We start from the raw sequence: 21,589 nt of genomic DNA, 5'->3' as shown, positions 1-21,589 counted from the left end.
GAGTTTCTGGCTCGATCGGATAAGGGCCAAGTTCAACCATCCTGGTACAAGAAGCAAGTTTAGTCCCCACAAGCAAGATGGTGAGACTCTTTCAAAACGTAATGTTGGTTGAACTTTTCAATCGTAAAGCGAACTCCGACGCTGTGCAGTTCTCCTGTTGCAGAGACCATCGCGGCACGTTATCCGGAGCACATACTGTTTAGCTACCCACTAAACGAATCAATCGACGCAGAGGTCGTTGAAGGGATGTTTTTTCGGTTTATAGCATTTGTTTGATCTGGTCTTAACAGGATTGTACTGTTCCTTTTTGAAGTCTGGAGGCTTTGGGTTCAATTCTTATAGAGCACTTCTAAGAATGTTGTGCAGACCCACGTCTTCTCAGATCATAGTGACCATATTTTGAGCCAAATGTTGCCAGCACTCGTTGTAATCTGATAGCGCAAATATCCTCACCGGTCATACGCGCATTCGTTACCATCTCCTGCGCCACTCTACCCTGCACGAAGTCTCAGCTTCCATGCTTGACCTCCTGGTAGCCACTACTGCCAACACTCCAACAGCTCTCGGGAGCCTTCTGTTCTCTCTGCAGGAAAGCGTGAATACCATTGGGATCCCAGGCAGATTTTGCACGAGGATCGGTTCGTTGGTCAATTGAGCCGGCCTCAACCACGCAGTTTCCGGCGATGTCTATCCTGCAGCTATCATCTTTGCGCGCCGAAATACCAAATCCATCCAGATTTCCCATGAATTTGTTACAAAAAATCGTCCAGTCTAGCTGAGTATTCCAAGATGATGAATCGCTAAACATGCGCTAATTCGTGAGCACAATCGCTTGGAGCGTCTCTTGAATGCAAGCAGGCAAGCCCGGAATGCGAAACGGTTTCGAGATGACGTTTTCCATCCCGGCCTTCATTACGATGTCAACCTGTTCTGCGCGCACGTCTGCAGTGACTGGAATGATGGGTATATGTCCGTGTACGACGCCCTGTTGCTCGAGTTCTCGAATTCGCTGCGTGCATGTCAGGCCGTCCATTATCTGCGCTGTGGTCAATGGCTGGTGTAGAAAGTGTTTTGGGGCGACTTGCTGGCATTTTCCAGTCCATGGAGACCAGAAAAAGTTGTTTCGCATGCATTTTGTCTTCGATGCAGTAAGTGGTGGGGTGTAGATGGTCGAGGGCTTCGCCGCCGTGGTTCGCGACAGTGACGTTGATTGCCCATTTTTCGCAGTTGCTTTGCCAACACACATTGACTTACAAGGTCGTCTTCAACTATTAGGACGTGAAGGTTCGCTGCGGAGATGTGGTCTTTGATCGGCTGAGCTGGTGACCTGTTCTTGCCGTCGACTGATCGGCTGGAAAGGGAGGGTCCTAGATCATGTATGCTGGGATCAGCCGCGAGGGGGTTATTTTTTTCTTTGAGCGGCGAGGGTTGATTAATTGATTGATAAGTTTAACGTCCTGTGTGAGTCTAAGACTATATAAGACGAGAGCAGTTAAGCTGCTCTAGTAATTTAAGGAGTGTATTTGTTTAAAGGGATAGTAAATGTGTGCTCGTAGTCTAATCGTGAGGGCCTATGCCCTAGGTTGTTAAGAAGAGCTGTTGCCCTGTTAAATTAGGGTTGTGTAAAACTATCCTACAAGTAGATAGTTCTAGCGTTTGTTGTCTATTACTAGCTATTGCTATTGCAGTAGACGGTCTTCTTATTGTTGTTGTTTGTTTAACTATTACTATTGCTAGTAATAGACTACTAGGGTGTTTAAGCTGTTGCTTAGTTAATTTTATCTAGGTATAGGAGGTTAGTGTAGCTAGTTATAATAGGGGTATTTGTATAGGTTGTAGCTAGGTATATAGACCTGTTGCTTTACTAAGGCAACAGGTATCTATAGGCCTAAGAAGAGAGCTGTTGCTTTATTAATAGAGTAGTCGTATAGGGGTAGCTTTAAGCTGTTACTTAGTTAATTTTGTCTAGGTATAGGAGGTTAGTATAGCTAGTTATAATAGGGGGTATTTGTAATAAAGTAATAGCTGTGTAGCAATTGCTAGGCAGGCAATAGCTATAGCTAGGAGTCCTCTGTTTGTTATGCCTTTAACTAGTCTAAATCTTTAAGTGCAGAGGCTATTACAGAGATTTTATCTTAACTAAGACCAGATAACTGCTCTGTTTAGCTTACAATAGCCAGCGCGCCTATTCTAGCACCTGCACTACAAAACAGACGCTAGAAATAGATATTAGGAAGGCATGTTTGTAATATTGGGGTGAAAATTTTATAGAAATCAACCTTTCTCTAACTATGAAAAGTTGGTGTTCGGTGAGCGGCGAGGGTGTTTTGCGGGTCTTCACGTAAAACGCGAAAGTGCTGCCGACTCCAGCTTTTGATGCAAATCAGATCGCACCGTCGTGCATCTCTGTTAGTCGTCTAGAGATGAACAGACCAAGCTTAGAGCCACCTAATCATGCAGTGAGTCTCGAGGTTCTAGGAGATATAACTGTGAGGCAAGTACAACCTCCTAATCATGGTCGATATGTGTGCGCGGTAACGCTTGCGAGAATTGTGCGAACAACAGATCGCGCTTGGGGCTGCTTAAACCTTTTCTGGTGTCTTGCACTGCGAAGATGACATATACCTGCTGGAATCAGAATCGTGGTACTACCCACAATAGACCTTCACTCACAAACCCACCCCTATCCCAGCCTGCCTGCAGGCTCGGAGTGCTCAGCGCCTTGGATGTGCGGACAAACTTCAGGTGGCCTTGCGCGTTTTCAGATGGCTGTTTGAGGGCGATACCAAGACCAACGGTAATATTACGCGTCTCCTCGAGGCGACTAAACTTGATTGTGTTTGTTGAGAAATTGATTGGTATCTGCAACACTCGATCTGGATCGTGCGAAAATAATTTCAATGTTAAGCTCTTTAGATTGAAATGATCACAGTCATTGCCGTACCGCCGTCGAGGATTCAGACCTATAATTATAAGTCCATGTGCTTGACAAGAATCTCCAAACCTCTGCCCTGAACTGTGTTGAAGTAATTCAGCAGTCACTTCGAATGGCATCGTGACCGGCTCTTGTGCGGCTGTAGCCTGTCGTAGATGCAGCGCGAAGCCATGATCGTTACTGAGATCAAGATAAATAGGCTCTGCCAGGGAGTCATTGGGTAGGCGGGCGGAGCCTCGAAGCTTGCATTGCCGGTGTTCGCGTGACATGGGTATAGCGCTGGTAAGTGCCCCGTTCGGGTCATACTCAACTGAATAGAGTTGATGGAACAGGATATCCTTCTCGTTGAGCGAGAGTACTTCTATCGCTGCACGCCAGAAAGAATCATCGTCTCGTGCGTGTGAGATATCTTCACTGGGATGAAAGAGGGTTTCAATCTGACTTTTTGAAATAACTTCTCGGGTCTGTACTCTGGTCAGCGACCATTCTCACAAGCGCATCCAAGACCTTGATTTTTCACAAGAAAACATCGTTGTTCAGATGAGAAAATTAGCAGTATAGGGGCCCGTGGGATCGAGTTAGCATCCATGGGACTCACAATTCATATCAAGGATTCACAATGTCCCACTGCAGTACCATCCACATCCAGCATTGGGATGACCTTCACGAAACAGTATGTTTCCTCGAGGGATCCATTGCGGCATATATCAATCGCTGCATCTGTTTGCTCCAAAACTTATCCGTTAAGGTTTTGTACAATGATCAGTTCAAGAAACCAAGACTATATTGTAGCCAACGCTGTCTAAGCACTGAGACCCATACAAGGATGAAGGTTCCCAAGGCAATCAATGAAAGCCTCATTATATATCAAAATGAACTCCGTTCCATAGAACACGACAGCCGCCAGTGAGTCCCGCATGATGATATTGAACATACAGCGAAGCTGGTACGACGAGTTGCTGGTAAGACCCAGCAGAGCCAGTGACCAGTCGATGCTTCGCAGCCAAGCAAAACACGACAACATCTTCGCTAAGGGGAGTTCTTCGGTCCAAGCGAATATTGCTATCGTTGAGTGTGGCACAATTATGGTCGAGACGGCTGCGTCCGACTGCGCATCTCGTCCAGGCGCTGAAGGCTCTATTGGCGCTCTAAACACGACTATCCACCTGCTTGCAAGCACCAACTTCCTCCACCAGTGACCGAGAACAACTAATGGTTCGACAAAACTCCCTTCCGTAGCAATCCAGATGTGAAGTTCTGAGCAGTCTCGTCGTTGCTTCTCAGGATAATAGTGACGTCGTCATCCTTGCTACAAGTCAAGAGCTCTCCCTCCCTGACAGTAGCCAAGGCTCGGATCCAGTGAGCCAATGAAGCAGCTATGTTGCGTTAATTTCTGAATTTCAATCTTTCCAATAGCAAAGTAGGCCTTAGGTTGAGTTTTAGCAGCTTTAGCATGCTAATAGTGTGTAGAGCAGTGCGTCACCCTCGCTCTGGGTGGGCAGAGTGACCGTTGATTGGTCCGTTTGCACAAGTAGGTCTGACTTCACGTTGTATCCGTCCTTTTCTTACATGTGTTGTATTCGGTTCGAGCATGTGGCTTGTATTATTTTTGTGAAATTAGTTTTGAGGTATCTATCTTTGTGATCGTCTCCTAAGGCAGCATCGTATGCTCTTGCATTCATATTGGACATTGCACCAAGCAAGATATTGCTCACATAAGAAGATAAGCTTGTGGGATTGAACCCCATAGTGTACGCAATACAAAGGTACTCCAGAATTACATTTTCTGACTCTTCTCCTACATCTTGAAAGAACTGCACCTTGTTGTCCTGTACTGTTATCATGTGTCCATCTATGTACGTATACTTGAAATCTGTGTATTCTAGACCTTCATTAGGACAACTGTACAAGAGACTAGTAGAGATGACAGATGCATTAAGTCCAATCTGTTTTGTCTCCCTTTGGCACACAGCTGTGTCTTTCCATGGGCCAGACAAGTAGTACTTGAAGAGAGTCGAAGTTTCATCGAGGCAGTTGTAGCATCTAGCCTCTAAAAGCTGGTGCTTGTCTACTATCGATGTTCTCTTGGAAGTTACACAGAGAAGTCTAGAATGTGTAGAATTTGACGAGTCCACTACTGGTGTTTGTCTCTTGACTCGCTTTGATCTTTTCAGGTAGAGATGAGCCTTGGGAATAGTATTAGAGAACTTTGTGATATCCAATGGACAAAATGGACACCTGTACGATGATGAATGTGCCTCATCAGCAGAACGAGCTTGGTACTCAATAAGTGTCAGTTCTGAATTACAACCCTTGCATCTCATGGTGTAGACTACATTCGTGTTACTGTTGCAACAATGTTGCAGTGTATACCTGTCTCGGTGAATCTTCTATATAGCTCCGTTCAGGTTTAGACCTGGCTATCAGGGTCGGCTGTTTGTAAAGATACTAGGCTGGGCACTACGCGCACCATGTTGCTCTTCGTGGAATACGCCATTAACGACCACCTAAGGCCTAGCAGGGTTTAGTATTATGACGAGATAGGATGGTGGGTCATGTAATGCGGATAACGATCGACATCTCCACAATACAAAATCCTTGGTCTAGTCCACGATGGAGAAAGACAACCTTAATCACGCTCTACTGACTCGTTTACAGTTTCTCAAGTCTCTGTGTCTCGACGCTTGATTCCCCAAGGAAGATAGACTTATCAACCCGAACCCTGTCTCTCCACGGCTGCGCACTCTCTACTCTCCCTGCAACCGCAACCCTCACTCGGACCCACCGCATGGCAATCTCCTGCGCAACGAAGTCTGGATTGACGGATGCGTCGTATAGCAGTACGGTGCCTGATACGACGGATTCGAGGAGCTCTAGGAGCTCGCGCCCGTGGTACAGCATCTCGTCTTTTGTCTTGCCGTGCACCAGCCTGCTCAAAGATTGTAGCGTATCTTTCAGTATGGTCTTTTCTTGTTGGAAGACATCTGAACAGGTATTTAAAACACGCAGTGCCCACGGTGCGAAAACGTTGTGCAGGACAGACCCGCCGCCCAGTCGCGTGTCAGTAAGCACGCGCACAACGTCCTCGACCATGACGCTGACGGTGCCTTCCCAAATTGGATTGACGAGGTTGTCGCGGTATATTTTCGCAATGTTGAAGAGCCCGCCGTCTTCGTTGTTCTCGCAGTAGCCCACGCCGCCGAGGCATTCCATGCACTGCCTCAACCCATTGACAGAGGCAACTGAGACTCGAGCTTTCATGACAGGTAGTAGGAGTCGCAGCAGTGTTGCGGTCTCCGTTTTATTGGTGGGGATGAGAGTGCTGGCTTTTGTGTTGGATGCAACGGCGTCGTGAGACTGCTCAAGCGCGCCCTGCAGGGCTACGCCGAAGAAAACAAAGTGCGCTGCAGCGTGGTACTTGACTGTCTCGTCGGCCATCCAGCGAAGATGTACCGGGTTGTCTTGTAGGAGACCGCCGCGGACTTTGCGGACTTTGCTGTATGCGCGGCAGATTGCTAGGCCGCGAGACCAGCTTGCTACACTTCCTGCGGCAGTGGAGAGGCGTGTGATATTCAAGACGGCAGAGATTTCGGCCACACCTCTGCCCTCGGTGCCGATGAGCCAGGCTCGGGCGCCGCGGAGTTCGAGTTCGGCAGTGGGCAGTGATTTGGTGCCGAGTTTAGACTTGAGACGCTGGATGCGTACGCCGTTCAATTCAGTCTCTGCTGGTGCTTCCAGGTTGATAAGGTTGGTAATAGGCGTGCCTTTCCGTCGCATAGGCATGTAGAAGGCACTTAGTCCCTTTCCCGTACGCGCGAGTAGGACGGCCATCTCAGAATCAGTCGCGCTGCTGAACCATTTGAATCCATCCATCTTCCACGGACCGAGAGGCATGCCGACCGCATCTTCGTTTCTTCCTTCTTCTTCGTCTCGAGCCAACTCCTCCGGAGTAAGCCGTGTGGCTAGAGTCTCGGTGCCAGAGACGTCGGATCCGCCAGTCCGCTCCGTCATCCACTGTCCACTCGTCCACGCATACTTTGGGTCTCTCGACGTCAGCCGGCGATAGGCTTCTTCGAAAACCCTCAACCGGCCGATTTGCTCGCCATCAGGATCTCTGAGATGCTTAGATAAGAGTGTAGCAGCACCGTCTGTCATGCTCATTGGACAGCCTGTCATAGTTCCTGTCACGCTCCAGAGGTGGTTAAGACTAAACTCATATATGCGTCGGTTGATGTGAGACGTTTCCGGTGATTGCGAGTACGCCACCGCCACAACACCTTCAGCGCACCCAATCTCTTTGAGCCGCTGCCAGCCCGTGGTCGTCCAGAGAGGATCGTTCCGATTCTCCTGGCCGAACGTAGTCAGGGCGCGGAGAACAGGGTGGTTTGTTTCTGCGTCAGTGGCGTAGCTCAGTACTTGCGGGTCTAGAACTATGCGGGCGATACTGTGCAGGTGTGAAGTGATAGTACCGTTGTTGGGAGGGGTGTAAAGGTCCAGTATTCTTGCGAATGCTTTGTCGTCCGAGGTTGAGGCAATATGTTTTGGGAACAATGCTGATAAAGAAGGATCAGGTGATGTGTACTGGGGTGGCAGTGATGGTAGGGCTTGGAAGAACCCGGTCGTTGAGGAAGACGCGGCCGGTGACATCTTGAGCTCTGATTGAACCTCCAACGTAGCTTTCAACATCGCTTTTTTCTCCGCGAGTGTACTTGAGGTGCACGTCGATATAAAGCAGTGGCCTGATCCAGGTACCCCGACCTGATTGCCTCGGTCTGACCCCGCAATACGCTAGCGCCGCGAATGGCAAGTGCAACCGCCACATGTGTGCGACAACCCTGCATTGGGTTCCATCTTAAAGAGCATCTTCATTTTGTGTACACTCTCGCCGATGTACGTTCACATCTTCAGAATTCGACACAGTCCGCCAGGATGTCCAAGTGATGAATTGACACAAGGCAACCAGGCCAGATACGTACACCGATAAATTGACGCCTCGTCCTCTCATCGCGCTTTGCGTCGCCAATGGACAAACAACTTGCCGGGGAACGGCGCATTGAGAAGACCATCCTGGACGGCCTGGCGCTATTCGATCAAGACTGTTGAGGCTTTTACCCGTCAAATTCTTCGACTCAAGTCTCAGCGTGATTTGACCCAATGCTCCGGCATTGTTTTGGTGTGCGCAGTACTCGAGACAGACACGCTGTGTGATCAGATTATCAGATCATATCAATGCTGTAACGGGGCATTGATCGGTGGCATCGGCCACGGCCTTGCTATTGGTGCAGGTGGACAGCATGTGGGCACTGGATTCGTCCCCGTCTCAGCAACAGGACAGCAGTTGCCTGGTCGATGACGTTGACTCTGCACGTACCCTGGAGAGTGGCGCTGAGCTAATGGCTGAGGCTGAGGCTGAAGCTGGGGTTGAGTTGGAATCTGTGGTGGGGCAGGCATGGGCGGTAGCGGAGCCATGTGTTGAACAAAGGACGGGAGGCTGTTCGCCATTTTCGCATAGTCACCCCATGTGTGTTCTGGCAAGTTGGAAAAGGTCTTTCCGTTGGTGAGAACGAGGACGTAGGCGTTTGCCTGCGTCGGCATGAGATGCACAGCCTGTCAAAAGTCAATTTTCGAATTCAGCACCAAAAGCTTGCAACTTACGGCGATGCTTGTAAAGTCTGAAGACTCCTCTAGAAACTTGTTCGTCCCTCTAATGCCATCCCATCCATCTCCGCCCACCGTCCCCAGTCCGCTCCTCCCCTCTACCTTCGGCAGCTTAAAGTCCCAACAACCACCGCCAGACACTGTGCGCAGGAAGTAGGCTCCGTCATTCCCCAAGCTGACGAAACAAGGCGCCTCGTAGCCATCTGCCGTCCAAGTAGTTTTCCACGCATCCTGACTCTCCAGGCGGTTGAGCAGCGACTTTTCTAATCCGGGTGGGACATTGCTCCACGATGCGGACGTGCGATCCCAGGCATAGTATGACTCGTAAGGCCCCAGAGAAATGCTGAGAGTAGACAGATCGCGTATCACAGAGGGGTGAGAAGCGTACAGATACTGTACGAGAGGGTTTGGGAGGTTGTAATGCTTGCAGAGAAGTTGGCCGTCGTGATCGCGATAGCTGACAAAGTACGTCTGATTGGCACCTAGAGTAAGTTCGATGACGTCTTGTATTGGTGGTGTCTTGGTGAAGAGCGCTTCGACGTCCGGTGGGAGGTTATGCCATGCCCAATGCGTCGGACTGTTGAAGAAGTAGGCTTCTTTGGATCCAAGTACAAATGTCGTCGATATCGTCATGGTGGTGGGAACCCAGAAGCGCCGAATGGGTATCACAAAAGACACGAGAGTGTACAAGATGTTGACGAAGAAGGAAAGGAGGAAAAGGAAAGCAGAGGGAAGAAGAGGATGACCATCAGCAGGTGCACGCTTAAGGCTGACCCCGGCGGCTGAGCCCCTCGATCGACACTCGCTAAAATTTCCCGAAGCCGCAGGTACGTGGGGCTGACCCCCAGGAGGGTCAACAAGCATCCGGCTGGTTTTGGAATGACAAAATTCTTGTTGACATACTAAAAACAAGTGCATGTAGAGCACCCTGTGCACCGCATTAGATCCTTGTCAATTGACACGCGGCCGCAAGCGCACTGCACACAATCCATGCCCAGCTCCCATATGCGTCTCCAAGGGTATCGATTGATGAACGCCGTTACGCCTGCATCTTGCCATGCTCAACCAATCCTACGCGCCCCTAAGTACTCCACCCCCTCTAGAACTCAGTATGCCGTCGGCGCAGAAGAAGAGGATTCTTACCTTTTACCACGGCTGAGGTTGCCACGGCCCGTGCGACCTGGCAATGCCGGTGGGACTTTGGGATTGCCAAAGGCGTCCGTGCCCAGCGCCTCGCGGCAGTCAGGACAATACCACTTGGCGCGGCGTGCGGGCATCTGGGTCATGCCAACGCACTCGAAGTGGAACCACTCTTTGTCGCACTGCAAATCATCAGTGCACGCTGGGTGTAGAAGGAGGGGAGGCTTACGTTGTTGTCGCACGAGATCATCTGTCCGTAGCTGACATCGTCGCAGATGCAGTATCGTTCTTCGTCCGAATCCACGTCGTCTACGTGTCCCGGCTGGTCGTCGAGTTTCTTCCTCTTGCCGTGCTTGCTGCCTTGTGATCGTTTAACGTTTGTGACTGTCTTCTGACCGTTTTCGGCAGAGCTGACCTCGCCCTTGGGGGGTGGCTTCTTGCGCAAACTCACGCGGATGGGGGCAGGTGCGGTGAGTGCAGATTGGCTGAAGATGCTGTGGCGGCGCGTGTCGCGGGTGGGCTGCCCTGCTTCGATGGGCTTGGGTTCTTCGCTCAGTGCCTTTGGAGTCAGCACGTGGCTGCGAGCAGGTCGAGGACGCAAGGCAACAGTAGGTTCGGGCGATGCAGCTCGCTCGAGAGCAGGCGTGAGGGCGCGTGCCGGCGCTGATGGCTCAGATGGCGGCGGACTCGAGTTCTTTGCTGCGACCGACTCACGCCGTGAGCGTGTGACAGCTGCAGTCGTGGCAGACGGCGCCGGCGCTTGCACGGGTGCTGGTACGGCGGCGGTTGATGAGGACCTCTTCAGCTCCGCAGGTGGTGAATGAACGGGCGTGGCTTGGGGACTGGCTTCGTCCGCAGCAGCCTTGTTGGGCCTGGGAGTGCTTGGGCCTGCAGGCGCGAGCGGCACTTGGACGGTGTTTGAGACTGCCTCTGGCAGCGCTTCGGGTGTCTGTGCGGCAGAAGAGGGCGAGAGAGGTGTGGACAGATGCCTGAAAACAGAAACATCGGCCGAGGCGGGGGCGGGTGTAGACATTGCACGATCAGGTGGTGGTGGTGCTGGGGCAATGAGCTGCAAGCGTGGGCGCTTTGGCTCAGGCTGCTGCGGCGGCGCATCCAGTTCTGCTGCCTCTGCTCCCTTGGTAGATTCTGCAGCACTGTCAGCGGCGAGTGACGGAGTCGTGTCGCGCTTGCGCTTGTTCGATGCTGTGCGGGCGGTCGACCTCTTCCTCTGCGCAGAGGCAGGCGGCGTGGAGACGGCGTGGGGCGAGAAGGTGAGCTCCTTGAGGCCGTCAGCAGCGTTTTGGATCGTCTTGGTGGCGTTCTCGAGGGCTCGCACGGCGCGCATGGCCTGCTGTCGCCGCGTGTTGCGGTCAGGGCGTCGTCCATCGGCGGCCTCGACGCTGTCGTCTCGTGCAGGTGTAGAGGCAGGCGCAGGCGCAGGCGCAGGTGCAGACTCGCCGGGCGCAGTGAAGCCCTCCGCGGCGTGTGCGGTCGCGGTCAGGGCAGGATCGTCGACGCCCTGGGCCGTGGCGATCTGCAGCAGGGTCTCGGGCTCTTCGTCGACCAAGGTCTCGCCGGCGACGTGGCAGCGGGCCCTCTCGCGCTCGTAGTCGCCCTTTGTGCGGTGCTTGCGCTCCAGCTCGCGGTTGACCATGGTCAGGCTGGGGGTCCAGACGGCGTTCTTCTTCATCTGCTTGCGCAGCACCGCCATCTCGTACTCGGTCAGCTTCATCCAGGGCGCCCACTTGCTGCCCGGGCGTGCGTCGGGCGGCGGCGGCGACAGCTTGGCGAGCGCATTGCTGGTGGAGATGCCGGCGATGGAGCTGTGGACGTTGGTGCCGGCGACGCCAGGGGCACGGGGGCGGGGCCTGGGCGCGCGGTCCTTGTACGTCTGGGCCTTCCTGGGGCGCTCGGCGAGGCTGATTCTGCGCGCGTCGTCCGAGTGCTCCGAGGCGGAGTCGGAGTCGGAGTCGGAGGCGGAGGCGGAGTCGGGGTGGGAGCGGCGGGGCGGCAGGGGGATGGCCGGGTTGCGGTGCTTGTGGCGGGCGCCGTCGAAGGTGAGGTGCAGGCGCGGGCGGTCGTGGGTGCGCTTGAGGGCGTGGGGCGAGACGGGGGGCGGGGTGGGGTCGCGCGACGGGGGCTCGGGCTGGGCCTGCAGCTTGCGCTTGATGACGGTGGAGCGCTGGCAGTGGCGCAGGGTGACCTCGTACAGGCGCGCGGCCTCGGTGTACGCGTACTCGCGCCGGGTGATGGCGGTGTGCAGGTGGCGGGCGATTTGCTTGCGCAGGGCCGCCGGGTCCGGGCGCTCGCTCTCGGGCGCGGCGGGCAGGGCGGGCAGGGTGCAGTACAGCGCGGCCAGCTCGTGCACCTGCTGCACCGCATCCGCATACGCCGCATCCAGGTCGCCGATCAGCGTCAGCGAGCGCACCAGGTCGGACGGGTAGAAGTCGGTGTAGTCGAGGAAGTCGTTGACCGTCGTCTGCGCATCGGGGTTGGGCGCCGGCGGGGGGATCGTGGGCGCGTCTTCAGCGTCGGCCATGGTGCATCGCGCGGAGTGTCCGGGCTGAGAGGCGGCTGATGCGCGCGTCAGACACTCCAGCCACGCGTCGATGCTGTCCGAGGGGGGAATCGGGGCGGCAGGGAGCGGCGGCGAGGGCGAGGGCGGCGGCGGTGGGGGAGGCCGTCGGTGGAGGTGGGCGTGGAGGGCGTGGAGGGAGGTGGGCGCGATGGGCGCGATGGGCGCGATGACGGCCGACGTGACGGTCGAGGTCGAGGGGGTCGTGGAGGTGACGGCGGTCGAGGTGACGGCGGTCGAGGTGACGGCGGTCGAGGTGACGGCGGTCGAGGTAACGGCGGTCGAGGTGACGGCAGTCGAGGTGACGGCGGTCGAGGTGACGGCGGTCGGCGTGTCGTGCGGGTCGTGGTGAAGCCGGGGTCCTCGGCGCTAGCCCTCTACGAAGTTCGAAGTAATTAGGTCCCTGGCACTACCAAGGAGCGTGAACGGGCGCTAGGCACGTCTCATGCTCTCCCATCTCAACCTGGCCTGCTTCCCCGCGCCACACTTGCTTCCCCGCGCCACACTGGAGATCCTGCCTGGAGGCTCGGCTGCGCTGTCCACCGGTGCGTGTCGTACTGCGGGAATGCCCTGTCTTGCACTATAGCGACAATCAGCCGCTTCGTGAAAACGCAGCAGGCCTGCTTCGAACAGCAGCACGCTCTCTGCCCTGACAAGCCCCAATACAGGCGCTCCGAGCTCATCTGGTAGTGCAGCCTGAGGGGGGGAACGCTCGCAGAACCACAGTGAGTTGCAGCCATGTGCTCTTCTTCTCCAATCCAACCAAGGAGCTGTTCAAACATGCCGTCTCGCGTGCACTCGACGTCTTCTGCGCCCGTCACCTTCCTTCACCTTGTCTCTCCAACATCGTCGTGCTTGCCAGGTGGGCGCACGGACAATGCACTCTGACGCATGCTGTTTGCTGCTGTTTGCTGCTGTTTGCTGCTGTTTGCTGCTGTTTGCTGCTGTTTGCTGCTGTTTGCTGCTGTTTGCTGCTGTTTGCTGCTGCTGCTGTTTGCTGCTGCTGCTGCTGCTGCTGCTGCTGCCGCCAAACCTACCGTCCGCCTCTCCTCGCTCCCCTCTCTCCCACTCACGCACGCCACGACATGGCTTCAGCAGCACGCCTGCAACGCCTACGCAAGCTTACCGAGGCAGACGTTGACGCACTACCTGAGCTAGCTCCAGACCCAACGTTCGACCACAGTGACGTCTCCCGCCGTGTGGAGCGGGAGCCTCTGATCGACGGACAGCCAGCAGCTGATCCCATACAGCCTCTGCCCACGCCAATCACCGTGCAGCCGAACACTGACCGCAGATATGTCTGGCTAAAGGACGCCAACACTTCGTACAACCCCGTGTCGATGCTCAAATCTCCCGTCAACACCGCTGCGCCAAAGCCATCTGCTGCACTCCCCGCGACTGACCTCAACCGTGGTGACCTTGCCTCGTCTCAACTACACTTCACACCAATCCAGGCTCTGGCCAAGTATCCGTACCGTTTCTGCAACAGAGCTTACTCGCAGGACATCGCCTCCGCTTTCTTTGACCAGGGCAAGTTCTGGGCGCGAGAGTGGGATCTGTGAGCGGACACTGCCTGAGGGTTCGAGTTTCACGCTCACCCTCATCACAGCTACTACCTTTGGGACATCGACAATCTTTCCAGGCCTCTTGTTCTCATCCGCGAAACCCAGTTCCAAGACCTCCTCAACGAGATCAACGACCACCTCAAGCTCAGCCTCCGCATCACGGACCAGCAGCGCGAGGACGCCCTTGTAAGCCGCTTCCCGCATCATCCACGCTGTACACCTCGATACCTCGGGCGCTCCACGTCTCGCGAGGAGTACGACATGATGGTCGACAGTGCGCCAAATCATAGCTTCCGCGCTGCGGGAGAACCCGGCAGCCTGCCCCCAGACGAAAGGACCCTTGAAGCCTTCAAGCAGCTCATGGAGGAATCGTTCGAAGCGCAAAAGGCCAAAAATAAGGCCTCCAAAGCGAAGAAGCAGCAAGAGCGCCTGATCAAGCAAAAGACCATGGCTGATCAGTTCAAGCGCGCTCAGCGGTACCTCGGTCTGCGTCCAAGTCCAGCCAAAGACAATGCAGCTCCGAACGGACCACCCTCTGCAGTTGATCCTGTGAGTCTGCTCGTTCAATCATACAACCATGCTGACTGACTGTCTCCAGACTTCGCCTGTGCCCTTCGACTTTGACCAATCTGTCGTCTTTGTTTGCGTCGATGTAGAGTCTTATGAGCGTGCACATGACAAGATCACAGAGGTTGGAATCGCCACACTAGACACCAGGGAGCTGGCCCGCGTTTCACCAGGTCACGACGGCGAGAACTGGAGAGCTTTGGTCCGCGCTCGCCATTTCCGTGTCAAGGAGCACGCGCACTTGGTCAACTCCCAGTTTGTCAGCGGCCACCCGGACGGCTTCGATTTCGGCCAGTCCACCATGGTCTCCCTGGCGGACGCACCCACCCATGTCGCTGCTTGCTTCTCGCCGCCTTTTGGCGCTCACCAAGGCAACAGCAGTGAAGGCATCGTCGACCTTATGCAGGGCATGGATTTGAACGAGAAGCGCAACATCATCTTCCTTGGTCATGACACGCTCGGCGACGTCAGATATCTGCAAACCCTTGGCTACGATCCCATGAAGGTTGACAACCTGCTTGAAGCCTTGGATACGGCCGTCATGTACCGCGTCTGGCGCCGCGAGCAAAACCCTGCCTCGCTGGGAAGGATCTTGTACGACTTCGACATCGCCGGCTACAAGCTCCACAATGCTGGCAACGATGCGGTGTTTACCATGCAAGCCATGCTAGGTATGTGTGTTCGTGAAGCCGCCATCCGTGGTTCATCTGAATTTGACAACATGCGGGATAACGAGAAGTCAGTTCGGCTTGCAGAAGCTCTGGAGGAAGCCCAGAAGAAAGCAAGAGACGAGGCGGAGGGCTGGAGTGACCAAGAGCTTGATGGTGACGGCGGTGCACCCGTGCCCATTTCCATCAGCCCAACCCTGCTTGCATCAGCTCAGGCAGCGGACAGCAACAGTCGTGGTGCTTATCGAGGCCGTGGTCGCGGACGAAGTGGAGCTCGAGGAACCTCGCAAAACGTTTACAACTCCTGGGACGGCAACGGCATCAAATCAGGCAGAGCAAGGGGCTTGCCAGATCGGAGTCAGTACGGTGGCATACGCAGCCGCACGCGAGGTGGCCACGACGGACGGTCCGACAGACAAGCTCGCGGAGACGACTCCTACCGCGGGCGTGCACGTGGCCGCGGATCCTCCACGGCATCTGACAACAACACCTCAGACCCTCAGGTACGCTATACAGATCTCGACTAAGCTCCACCAACATGGTGTGCTCTTGCAGCCGCTGGATGAACTCTGACACGGTCAAGCAGGTGAATTATCGCTGGTAGACGGTACGGGTCGTCTTTGCACTGGCTGCACTGACACTCATGGGAAGTGGTTCGAGTCAGGGAATTCTGCTCGGGCATCTGGGCCAGTATCGATTGCGGACGTCGTATCTCGGTGGGTCCACATATGAGCGATGGAAATCTGGCGACGTGACGATCTGGTAACTCGAACTCTGCCGCTTGTACGTGCTTGTGAGACAATTCAAACAACCAAGAAGCACATGTTTCACGGCAACTCTTATAAAGTCAGACAAAATATCAAAGTAATGTTAGCTAGTCCGTCGAACCCTGCCAAGCCGTTCACCCATAAAAATCCTTCCCCACCAGACCCTTGTACGACGTCATGTTCCCTCTGCCACGGCCGAGTAGTGACTTTATTACCGCCTAGTCTCCGTGTCGGCATATCAAGCGCCCAGGCCTATAATAAGCTTCAGGAAGCTAATATGGCGAAGCCCGACCTTGTCTCAACCTCTTGATATTTTTTGCCGCGGCGCAACCAGCGCACACAGTCAGGCGACGAGCGCGCACCCTCGCCCCAAACCCCGACCATCATGGCGCCCCTCGACAATACCGTCAACATGAACAATCCCTATCAGCGTCACAGCCGCTCCAGCGCAACTCCCTCCCAGCGCCCACGATCCTGGAAGAGCCGGTCGTCGCGGCAAGACGCGCCGGCGGACCACGATGATCAAACCCATGGACCTGCTCACGACCGCAAGAGCAAAGATGCGTGGTGGAAGACACGCCTCTTCTCCGGCATGGTGAATGATGTCAAGAGGAGAGTGCCGTTTTACTGGAGCGATTACGCGGATGCGTGGGACTACCGCGTGGTCCCAGCTACCGTGTATATGTATTTCGCCAAGTAGGTTCACGCTTGTACTGCCTCGGTCCACATCAGTTCCTCATTGACGTGCATGTGAGAGGTCGATGCTGACGTATTGCAGTATCCTTCCTGCCTTGGCTTTTTCGCTCGACATGTTCGTCAAGACGGATATGAGTTTTGGCGTTAATGAGGTCTTGCTTGCCAGTGTGCTGGGGAGTGTGGTGTTTAGCCTCGCGGCTGCGCAGCCGTTGGTTATTGTTGGCGTTACTGGTATGCACGCTCTATTCGCTATCGCATCACCTCGCTCACTCAATGCTAGGTCCCATCACAGTCTTCAACTACACAGTATACGACATCATCACACCACGCGGAACGAACTACTTTGCTTTCATGTGCTGGATCGGGATGTATGTTGCCATCTCCTGCTCTTCAAACCCTCACTGATGAAAGCAGATGGGCGCTCATTTTCCATTGGATTCTCGCCATAACAAATTCCTGCAACGGCCTCCGCTACGTCACCCGCTTTTCCTGCGACATCTTCGGCTTCTACGTCGCCTTCATCTATCTGCAGAAGGGCATCCAGGTCCTCACCCGCCAGTGGGAAGTCAGCGATGCGTCGGCCTATCTATCCATCATGATTGCACTACTCGTTACAGCCGTGGCCTACCTCTGCGGCGTCATCGGCCAGTCGTCGCTGTTTCCTCGCCACGTACGCAAATTCGTCGAGGACTACGGCACTCCCCTCACTGTGATCTTCTTCACAGGCTTCGTGCACATTGGGAAAATGGAGGGCATCGAGCTCTTGAAACTGCCAACCTCGAAGTCCTTCTTCCCAACCACCGACCGTGGCTGGTTCATCCACTTCTGGGACATCAGCGTGGGAGACGTCTTTCTTGCCATCCCCTTCGCTGTCTTGCTCACAGTCCTCTTCTGGTTCGACCACAACGTCTCCTCTCTCATCGCACAGGGCACTGAGTTCCCGCTGCGCAAACCGGCCGGTTTCCACTGGGACATCTTCCTCCTCGGTCTGACCACCGGTGTAGCCGGCCTTCTCGGCATTCCCTTCCCCAATGGACTCATCCCTCAAGCACCGTTCCACACGACCTCGCTCTGCGTAACACGCACCGAAACCGACGAAAAAGGGCACACAAAGCGCACCACCGACCACGTCGTCGAGCAGCGCGTGTCCAACCTCGCCCAAGGCCTGCTCACCCTCGGCACAATGAGCGGCCCCCTCCTCATCGTGCTCCATCTCATCCCACAAGCCGTACTCGCGGGGCTGTTCTTCGTCATGGGCATCCAAGCGCTCGAATCAAACGGCATTACCGCGAAACTCATCTTCCTCCTCACCGACCGGCAGCTAATCTCGCCCTCCGAACCACTAGCGCAGATCTCGCGCAAATGGGTCGTCTGGGCCTTTGTAGCCCTCGAACTCATCGGCTTCGGCGCTACCTTTGCAATCACGCAAACCATTGCCGCCATCGGCTTCCCGGTCTTCATCCTCCTGTACATTCCCATGCGCACCTTCCTGATGCCACGGATCTTCTCCGACACAGAGCTGCGCGTCCTCGACGCCCCGACCGCGAGTCCGTTTACCATGGAGAGCGTCGGTGGGAACCACGGACAGATGCACAACGAATCCAGCGATGAGACGCTCGAGGGCGCGGAGCGCGGAGAAAGCGCAGGCGTGCTCCCGGATAGAGCGCAGGGTGCTGCGGGCGCGAGGCGGAGACGTGGGAGCTTCAGGGGCGAGGAGGGGCTCGAGATGGAGCGCGTGGGCAAGTCGTGACCGCGTATGCTCTGTAGATATTCCAGTCGTTTTAGCTATACTACATGGCTTCAAAACGAGGCGCTGAAGCCAACCATCTCACGTTCTACTCATTATCGACACTGCAATTCAGCTATACTACTTGGCTCGGAAAACATGGATTGAAACCCCTCATCTCACCTTCCACTTGTTATTCACACTGAACTTGTCCCTCGCTATATCCTTAGCACTCCTCTCTCTTCTTCTTCCTAGTAAAAAATTTAATCTTTTCCTCTCTATAACTATCCTATACAGCGCCTTTGTTTAATATATAAAACTTATCCTTGCTATATCCTTACTAATCCTCCTCTATTTCTTTCTAGTAAACAATTAATACTTCTTTTCTCTACAACTATCCTACACAGCGCCTTTATTCAATATATAGATCTTATCCCTCGCTACATCCTTACTACTCCTCCTCTATTTCTTTCTAGTAAACAATTAATACTTCTTTTCTCTACAACTATCCTACACAGCGCCTTTATTTAATATATAGATCTTATTCGTTGCTAAGTTTTACTACTTCTTTCTACAACTATCCTATTTGTCGCCGTTTGGTTGGAGGGTGGTCTGAGAGCTTCGAGTTGACTGAGAGCTTAGGGTTGACTGAGGCTGTGGAACTGGAGTTTGCGCGTGGTATGCGGAGTCTGAGATTATGGAGGGGTTTTTTTTACTGGATTTCATGGACCTTTGGGGGTTCAGGCGACGAGGACGCTGGGTTTGGTCGGTGTGCTGATGTTGCCTGAGAAGCGGAGCCAGGGATCAACGAGTGTGGATGATCTGGTCTTCGTAGGATATCAACTGTCTGTTTATTGAGTTGACTTTGTCTCCCGGAGACATTGTGGAGCGTCATTGCGTTTCCCTTGATCATCACCACCACCACAATGTATCAGACCCTCAAAGCGACTCTGTTCCAACCCCAACACCAGTACATATAAACCCCCCCTTCCCCCAGCAGCTCCTCCCCCCAGACCATCTACTAAGACTGATCGAACCTTACATTTAAAGGGACCTCGCGATTAGACGAAATTAAGAAGCAGCTTCAAGATGCGCATCCCCACCACCTTCACCGCCCTCTTCCTCCCCCTCACAACCGCATTTTATATGCCCTGGCTAGCGCTGATGAACTGCCGCTCCGGCATTCCAGGCGCCGTCTACGTATGCTCCAACGCCCACTTCACCGGCGACTGCATGTACCACGCCGTCAGCGGGGAGTGTTTCGCGCCGCCGAGCGCGCCGATGAGTATCGGGCCTGATCAGGGCGGACATTGCGTTGTGTTTGAGGGGAGGGAGTGCGAGGGGGAGATTATCAGGTGGGATTTGGGCGATGGGGGGAAGAAGTAAGTTGTCTTTTTTTTTTCATCGGCGTGAGTTTGAGGTTGTGTGCTGACGGGGTGCAGTATTATTACATGCCCGGGGGTTAGAGAGTGGTCGGGTGGTTTGCCGAAAGTGGGGAGTATTAGGTGTCATGCGGGCATTTAGGGTTTTGGGTCGTTGGATGGGTGATTTTCAGGCAGGGGAGGGTAGGGGCTGTGCGTGTTCTTTGATGTGCGTTTGGCTATTTGTGAGGTTGCCTTTTGTGTTAGGATTACCTTCTCTTGAAACCATGCGTGTGATTTTTCACCTCGTCTAAAGGCATTGCCCCAATCTCGATGTCTTGTGACCGTGGTTATTTGCACTGTACACTTTGTTTGTCACACAACGCTGTACATGTTTACTATTTGTAAAACCCTTCTTGACGCTACGAACTCGGTTTGGTAATAGCTATCCCAAAGTGCCTGTCTCCATGTACTCGAGAATACTGAAGGAACACAAGTGGCCAGCTTGATCTTGTTCGCAGCGTGCGACCGTTGAGAGCGCACTTGTCATTCTGGAAACGAACCAGACCACGAGTGAAACACATTTGGGACACACATGGTTCAATCACAAGTTGAGGTATGCCAAGTATGCAGAATAGTCAAACATGAGCCCTTAAACGAGCGAAGTAGCCAAAGAAGCTAGCAGTCCATTGACTTGGATCGAAAGAAAGTCTCTTGCTGCAATTTTCGCCTGAGGAAACACCTCGATAGGTTCATGCAGCCTAGTAAGTCTAGACCTTGAGCAAAAATGATCACACGATACCCGGACAGATTCACATCCGGTACAGTGTTTGGAACGTTCAAAATGCTGTCTGCTGTAGTTTGAACCTATCTACAAATATTGCCGTGACAAGCCAAAGCTACATACCATCTCGCCGCCACTCATTAATCGTTGAAAAAACACGTAACGTCTTAGGGTGTTCAGGGCCGAGAACCTCTTTGCGACCCTCAGCCACGGTTCTCGTGATTTGGGTAACCTCAGCTGTACGATCTTGATTGTACATGGCCCACGCCAAGTTAAACATACCAGTCAACCTGTCTGGGTGATTGTCTCCTAGTATACCCTTACTCATCTTCATCTCCTATACTCCTAGCTCTTCCGCCTCTGCCCACCGGCCTTGGTCCTGGTATGTGATTGCCAGGTTGTGTATGCTCGTCAGCGTATCTAGATGCTCATTTCCAAGCACCCTCTTCTGCGAATCCATCACTTGTAGATGTAGCTTCTCGGCCTCCTTCCACCGGTCTTGTTTATTGTATGTTTGGGCCAGGTTGCCCATGCTAACTAGTGTATCTAGATGTTCTTCTCCCAGCTCTTTCTTAGTCAATTCCACCACCTGCACACCTAGCTTTTCAGCTTCGGCCAGCTGGCCTATCTCATTCATTACGTTTCCTAGCTGCGACATGGAACTCACTGTATATCGGTGGGCTTCACCCAAGTGTTGCCTCCTAACACTTGAAGATTTCGAAGATAGCTTTTCTGTATTACTTAGATTTTGTATCTGAATTATATACCACACCACATAGTATAACAAGGATGCCTACTGCTTAAGAGAATCCGCAGACTTAGGCGGCTAATCTAGCGCTATCTATACGTAAGGAAAGAGTGCTTAACGCTACGCCTAGTTTTTATATTTACCTATTAGGAAAACTGTAGGAAGGCGTAAATAAGTCGCTCTTTCTACAATTCTAATCAACCCTACTATTCTAGCTATCTCTGTGTGGCCAACTGTACAAGTCTGTGCATGTTAAATACTGCCCTACTAGTAGTTAGTGTAATAATTAAGTAGTGTAGAATTACTCTCTCTATAATTCTAAATAACCCTACTATTCTAGCTATCTCTATATAGCTAACTGTATAAGTCTGTATATATTAAATACTACCTAACTAGTAG

General features: G+C 53.5%; 5 protein-coding genes across 5 annotated transcripts, besides 11 other annotated features; 2 read left to right on the top strand and 3 right to left on the bottom strand.

Annotated features, from left to right (window-relative positions):
* Positions 1-1,426: 1,426 nt before the first annotated feature.
* Positions 1,427-1,590: a mobile genetic element.
* A 28-nt stretch (positions 1,591-1,618) lies between these two features.
* Positions 1,619-2,308: a dispersed repeat.
* Positions 1,660-1,736: a tandem repeat.
* A 3,279-nt stretch (positions 2,309-5,587) lies between the features above and the next one.
* EKO05_0008472 (uncharacterized protein) lies at positions 5,588-7,582 on the bottom strand (the record flags this gene model as incomplete). The annotated part of the gene is made up of 1 exon (XM_038946535.1): positions 5,588-7,582. The coding sequence occupies one exon, from the start codon at positions 7,580-7,582 to the stop codon at positions 5,588-5,590; it is 1,995 nt and encodes a 664-aa protein (XP_038796010.1).
* A 574-nt stretch (positions 7,583-8,156) lies between these two features.
* Positions 8,157-9,226, bottom strand: EKO05_0008471 (uncharacterized protein; the record flags this gene model as incomplete). Its single annotated transcript, XM_038941803.2, has 3 exons — positions 8,157-8,238; positions 8,307-8,542; positions 8,591-9,226. The coding sequence occupies 3 exons, from the start codon at positions 9,224-9,226 to the stop codon at positions 8,157-8,159; spliced, it is 954 nt and encodes a 317-aa protein (XP_038796009.2).
* Positions 8,320-8,361: a tandem repeat.
* Positions 9,227-9,296: 70 nt separating the features above from the next.
* Positions 9,297-9,335: a tandem repeat.
* Positions 9,336-9,732: 397 nt separating this feature from the next.
* EKO05_0008470 (uncharacterized protein) lies at positions 9,733-12,765 on the bottom strand (the record flags this gene model as incomplete). Its single annotated transcript, XM_059637314.1, has 3 exons — positions 9,733-9,915; positions 9,963-12,677; positions 12,736-12,765. The coding sequence occupies 3 exons, from the start codon at positions 12,763-12,765 to the stop codon at positions 9,733-9,735; spliced, it is 2,928 nt and encodes a 975-aa protein (XP_059493297.1).
* Positions 9,829-9,914: a mobile genetic element.
* Positions 11,146-11,185: a tandem repeat.
* Positions 11,687-11,725: a tandem repeat.
* Positions 11,828-11,899: a tandem repeat.
* Positions 12,047-12,072: a tandem repeat.
* A 435-nt stretch (positions 12,766-13,200) lies between the features above and the next one.
* Positions 13,201-13,329: a tandem repeat.
* Positions 13,330-13,393: 64 nt separating this feature from the next.
* On the top strand, positions 13,394-15,712 carry EKO05_0008469 (uncharacterized protein; the record flags this gene model as incomplete). The annotated part of the gene is made up of 4 exons (XM_038941751.2): positions 13,394-13,866; positions 13,918-14,422; positions 14,472-15,611; positions 15,692-15,712. The coding sequence occupies 4 exons, from the start codon at positions 13,394-13,396 to the stop codon at positions 15,710-15,712; spliced, it is 2,139 nt and encodes a 712-aa protein (XP_038796008.2).
* Positions 15,713-16,260: 548 nt separating this feature from the next.
* Positions 16,261-18,321, top strand: EKO05_0008468 (uncharacterized protein; the record flags this gene model as incomplete). Its single annotated transcript, XM_038941761.1, has 4 exons — positions 16,261-16,571; positions 16,654-16,802; positions 16,852-16,939; positions 16,986-18,321. 4 exons carry the CDS (start codon positions 16,261-16,263, stop codon positions 18,319-18,321), a joined length of 1,884 nt encoding a protein of 627 aa, XP_038796007.1.
* Positions 18,322-21,589: the final 3,268 nt, after the last annotated feature.

This window comes from Ascochyta rabiei, chromosome 15 (genome assembly GCF_004011695.2).
Source record: "Ascochyta rabiei chromosome 15, complete sequence".
NCBI classification, from domain to species: Eukaryota; Fungi; Ascomycota; class Dothideomycetes; order Pleosporales; family Didymellaceae; genus Ascochyta; species Ascochyta rabiei.
Note: the sequence above shows the minus strand (reverse complement) of the source record. Positions and strands in the feature narration are given on the sequence as shown.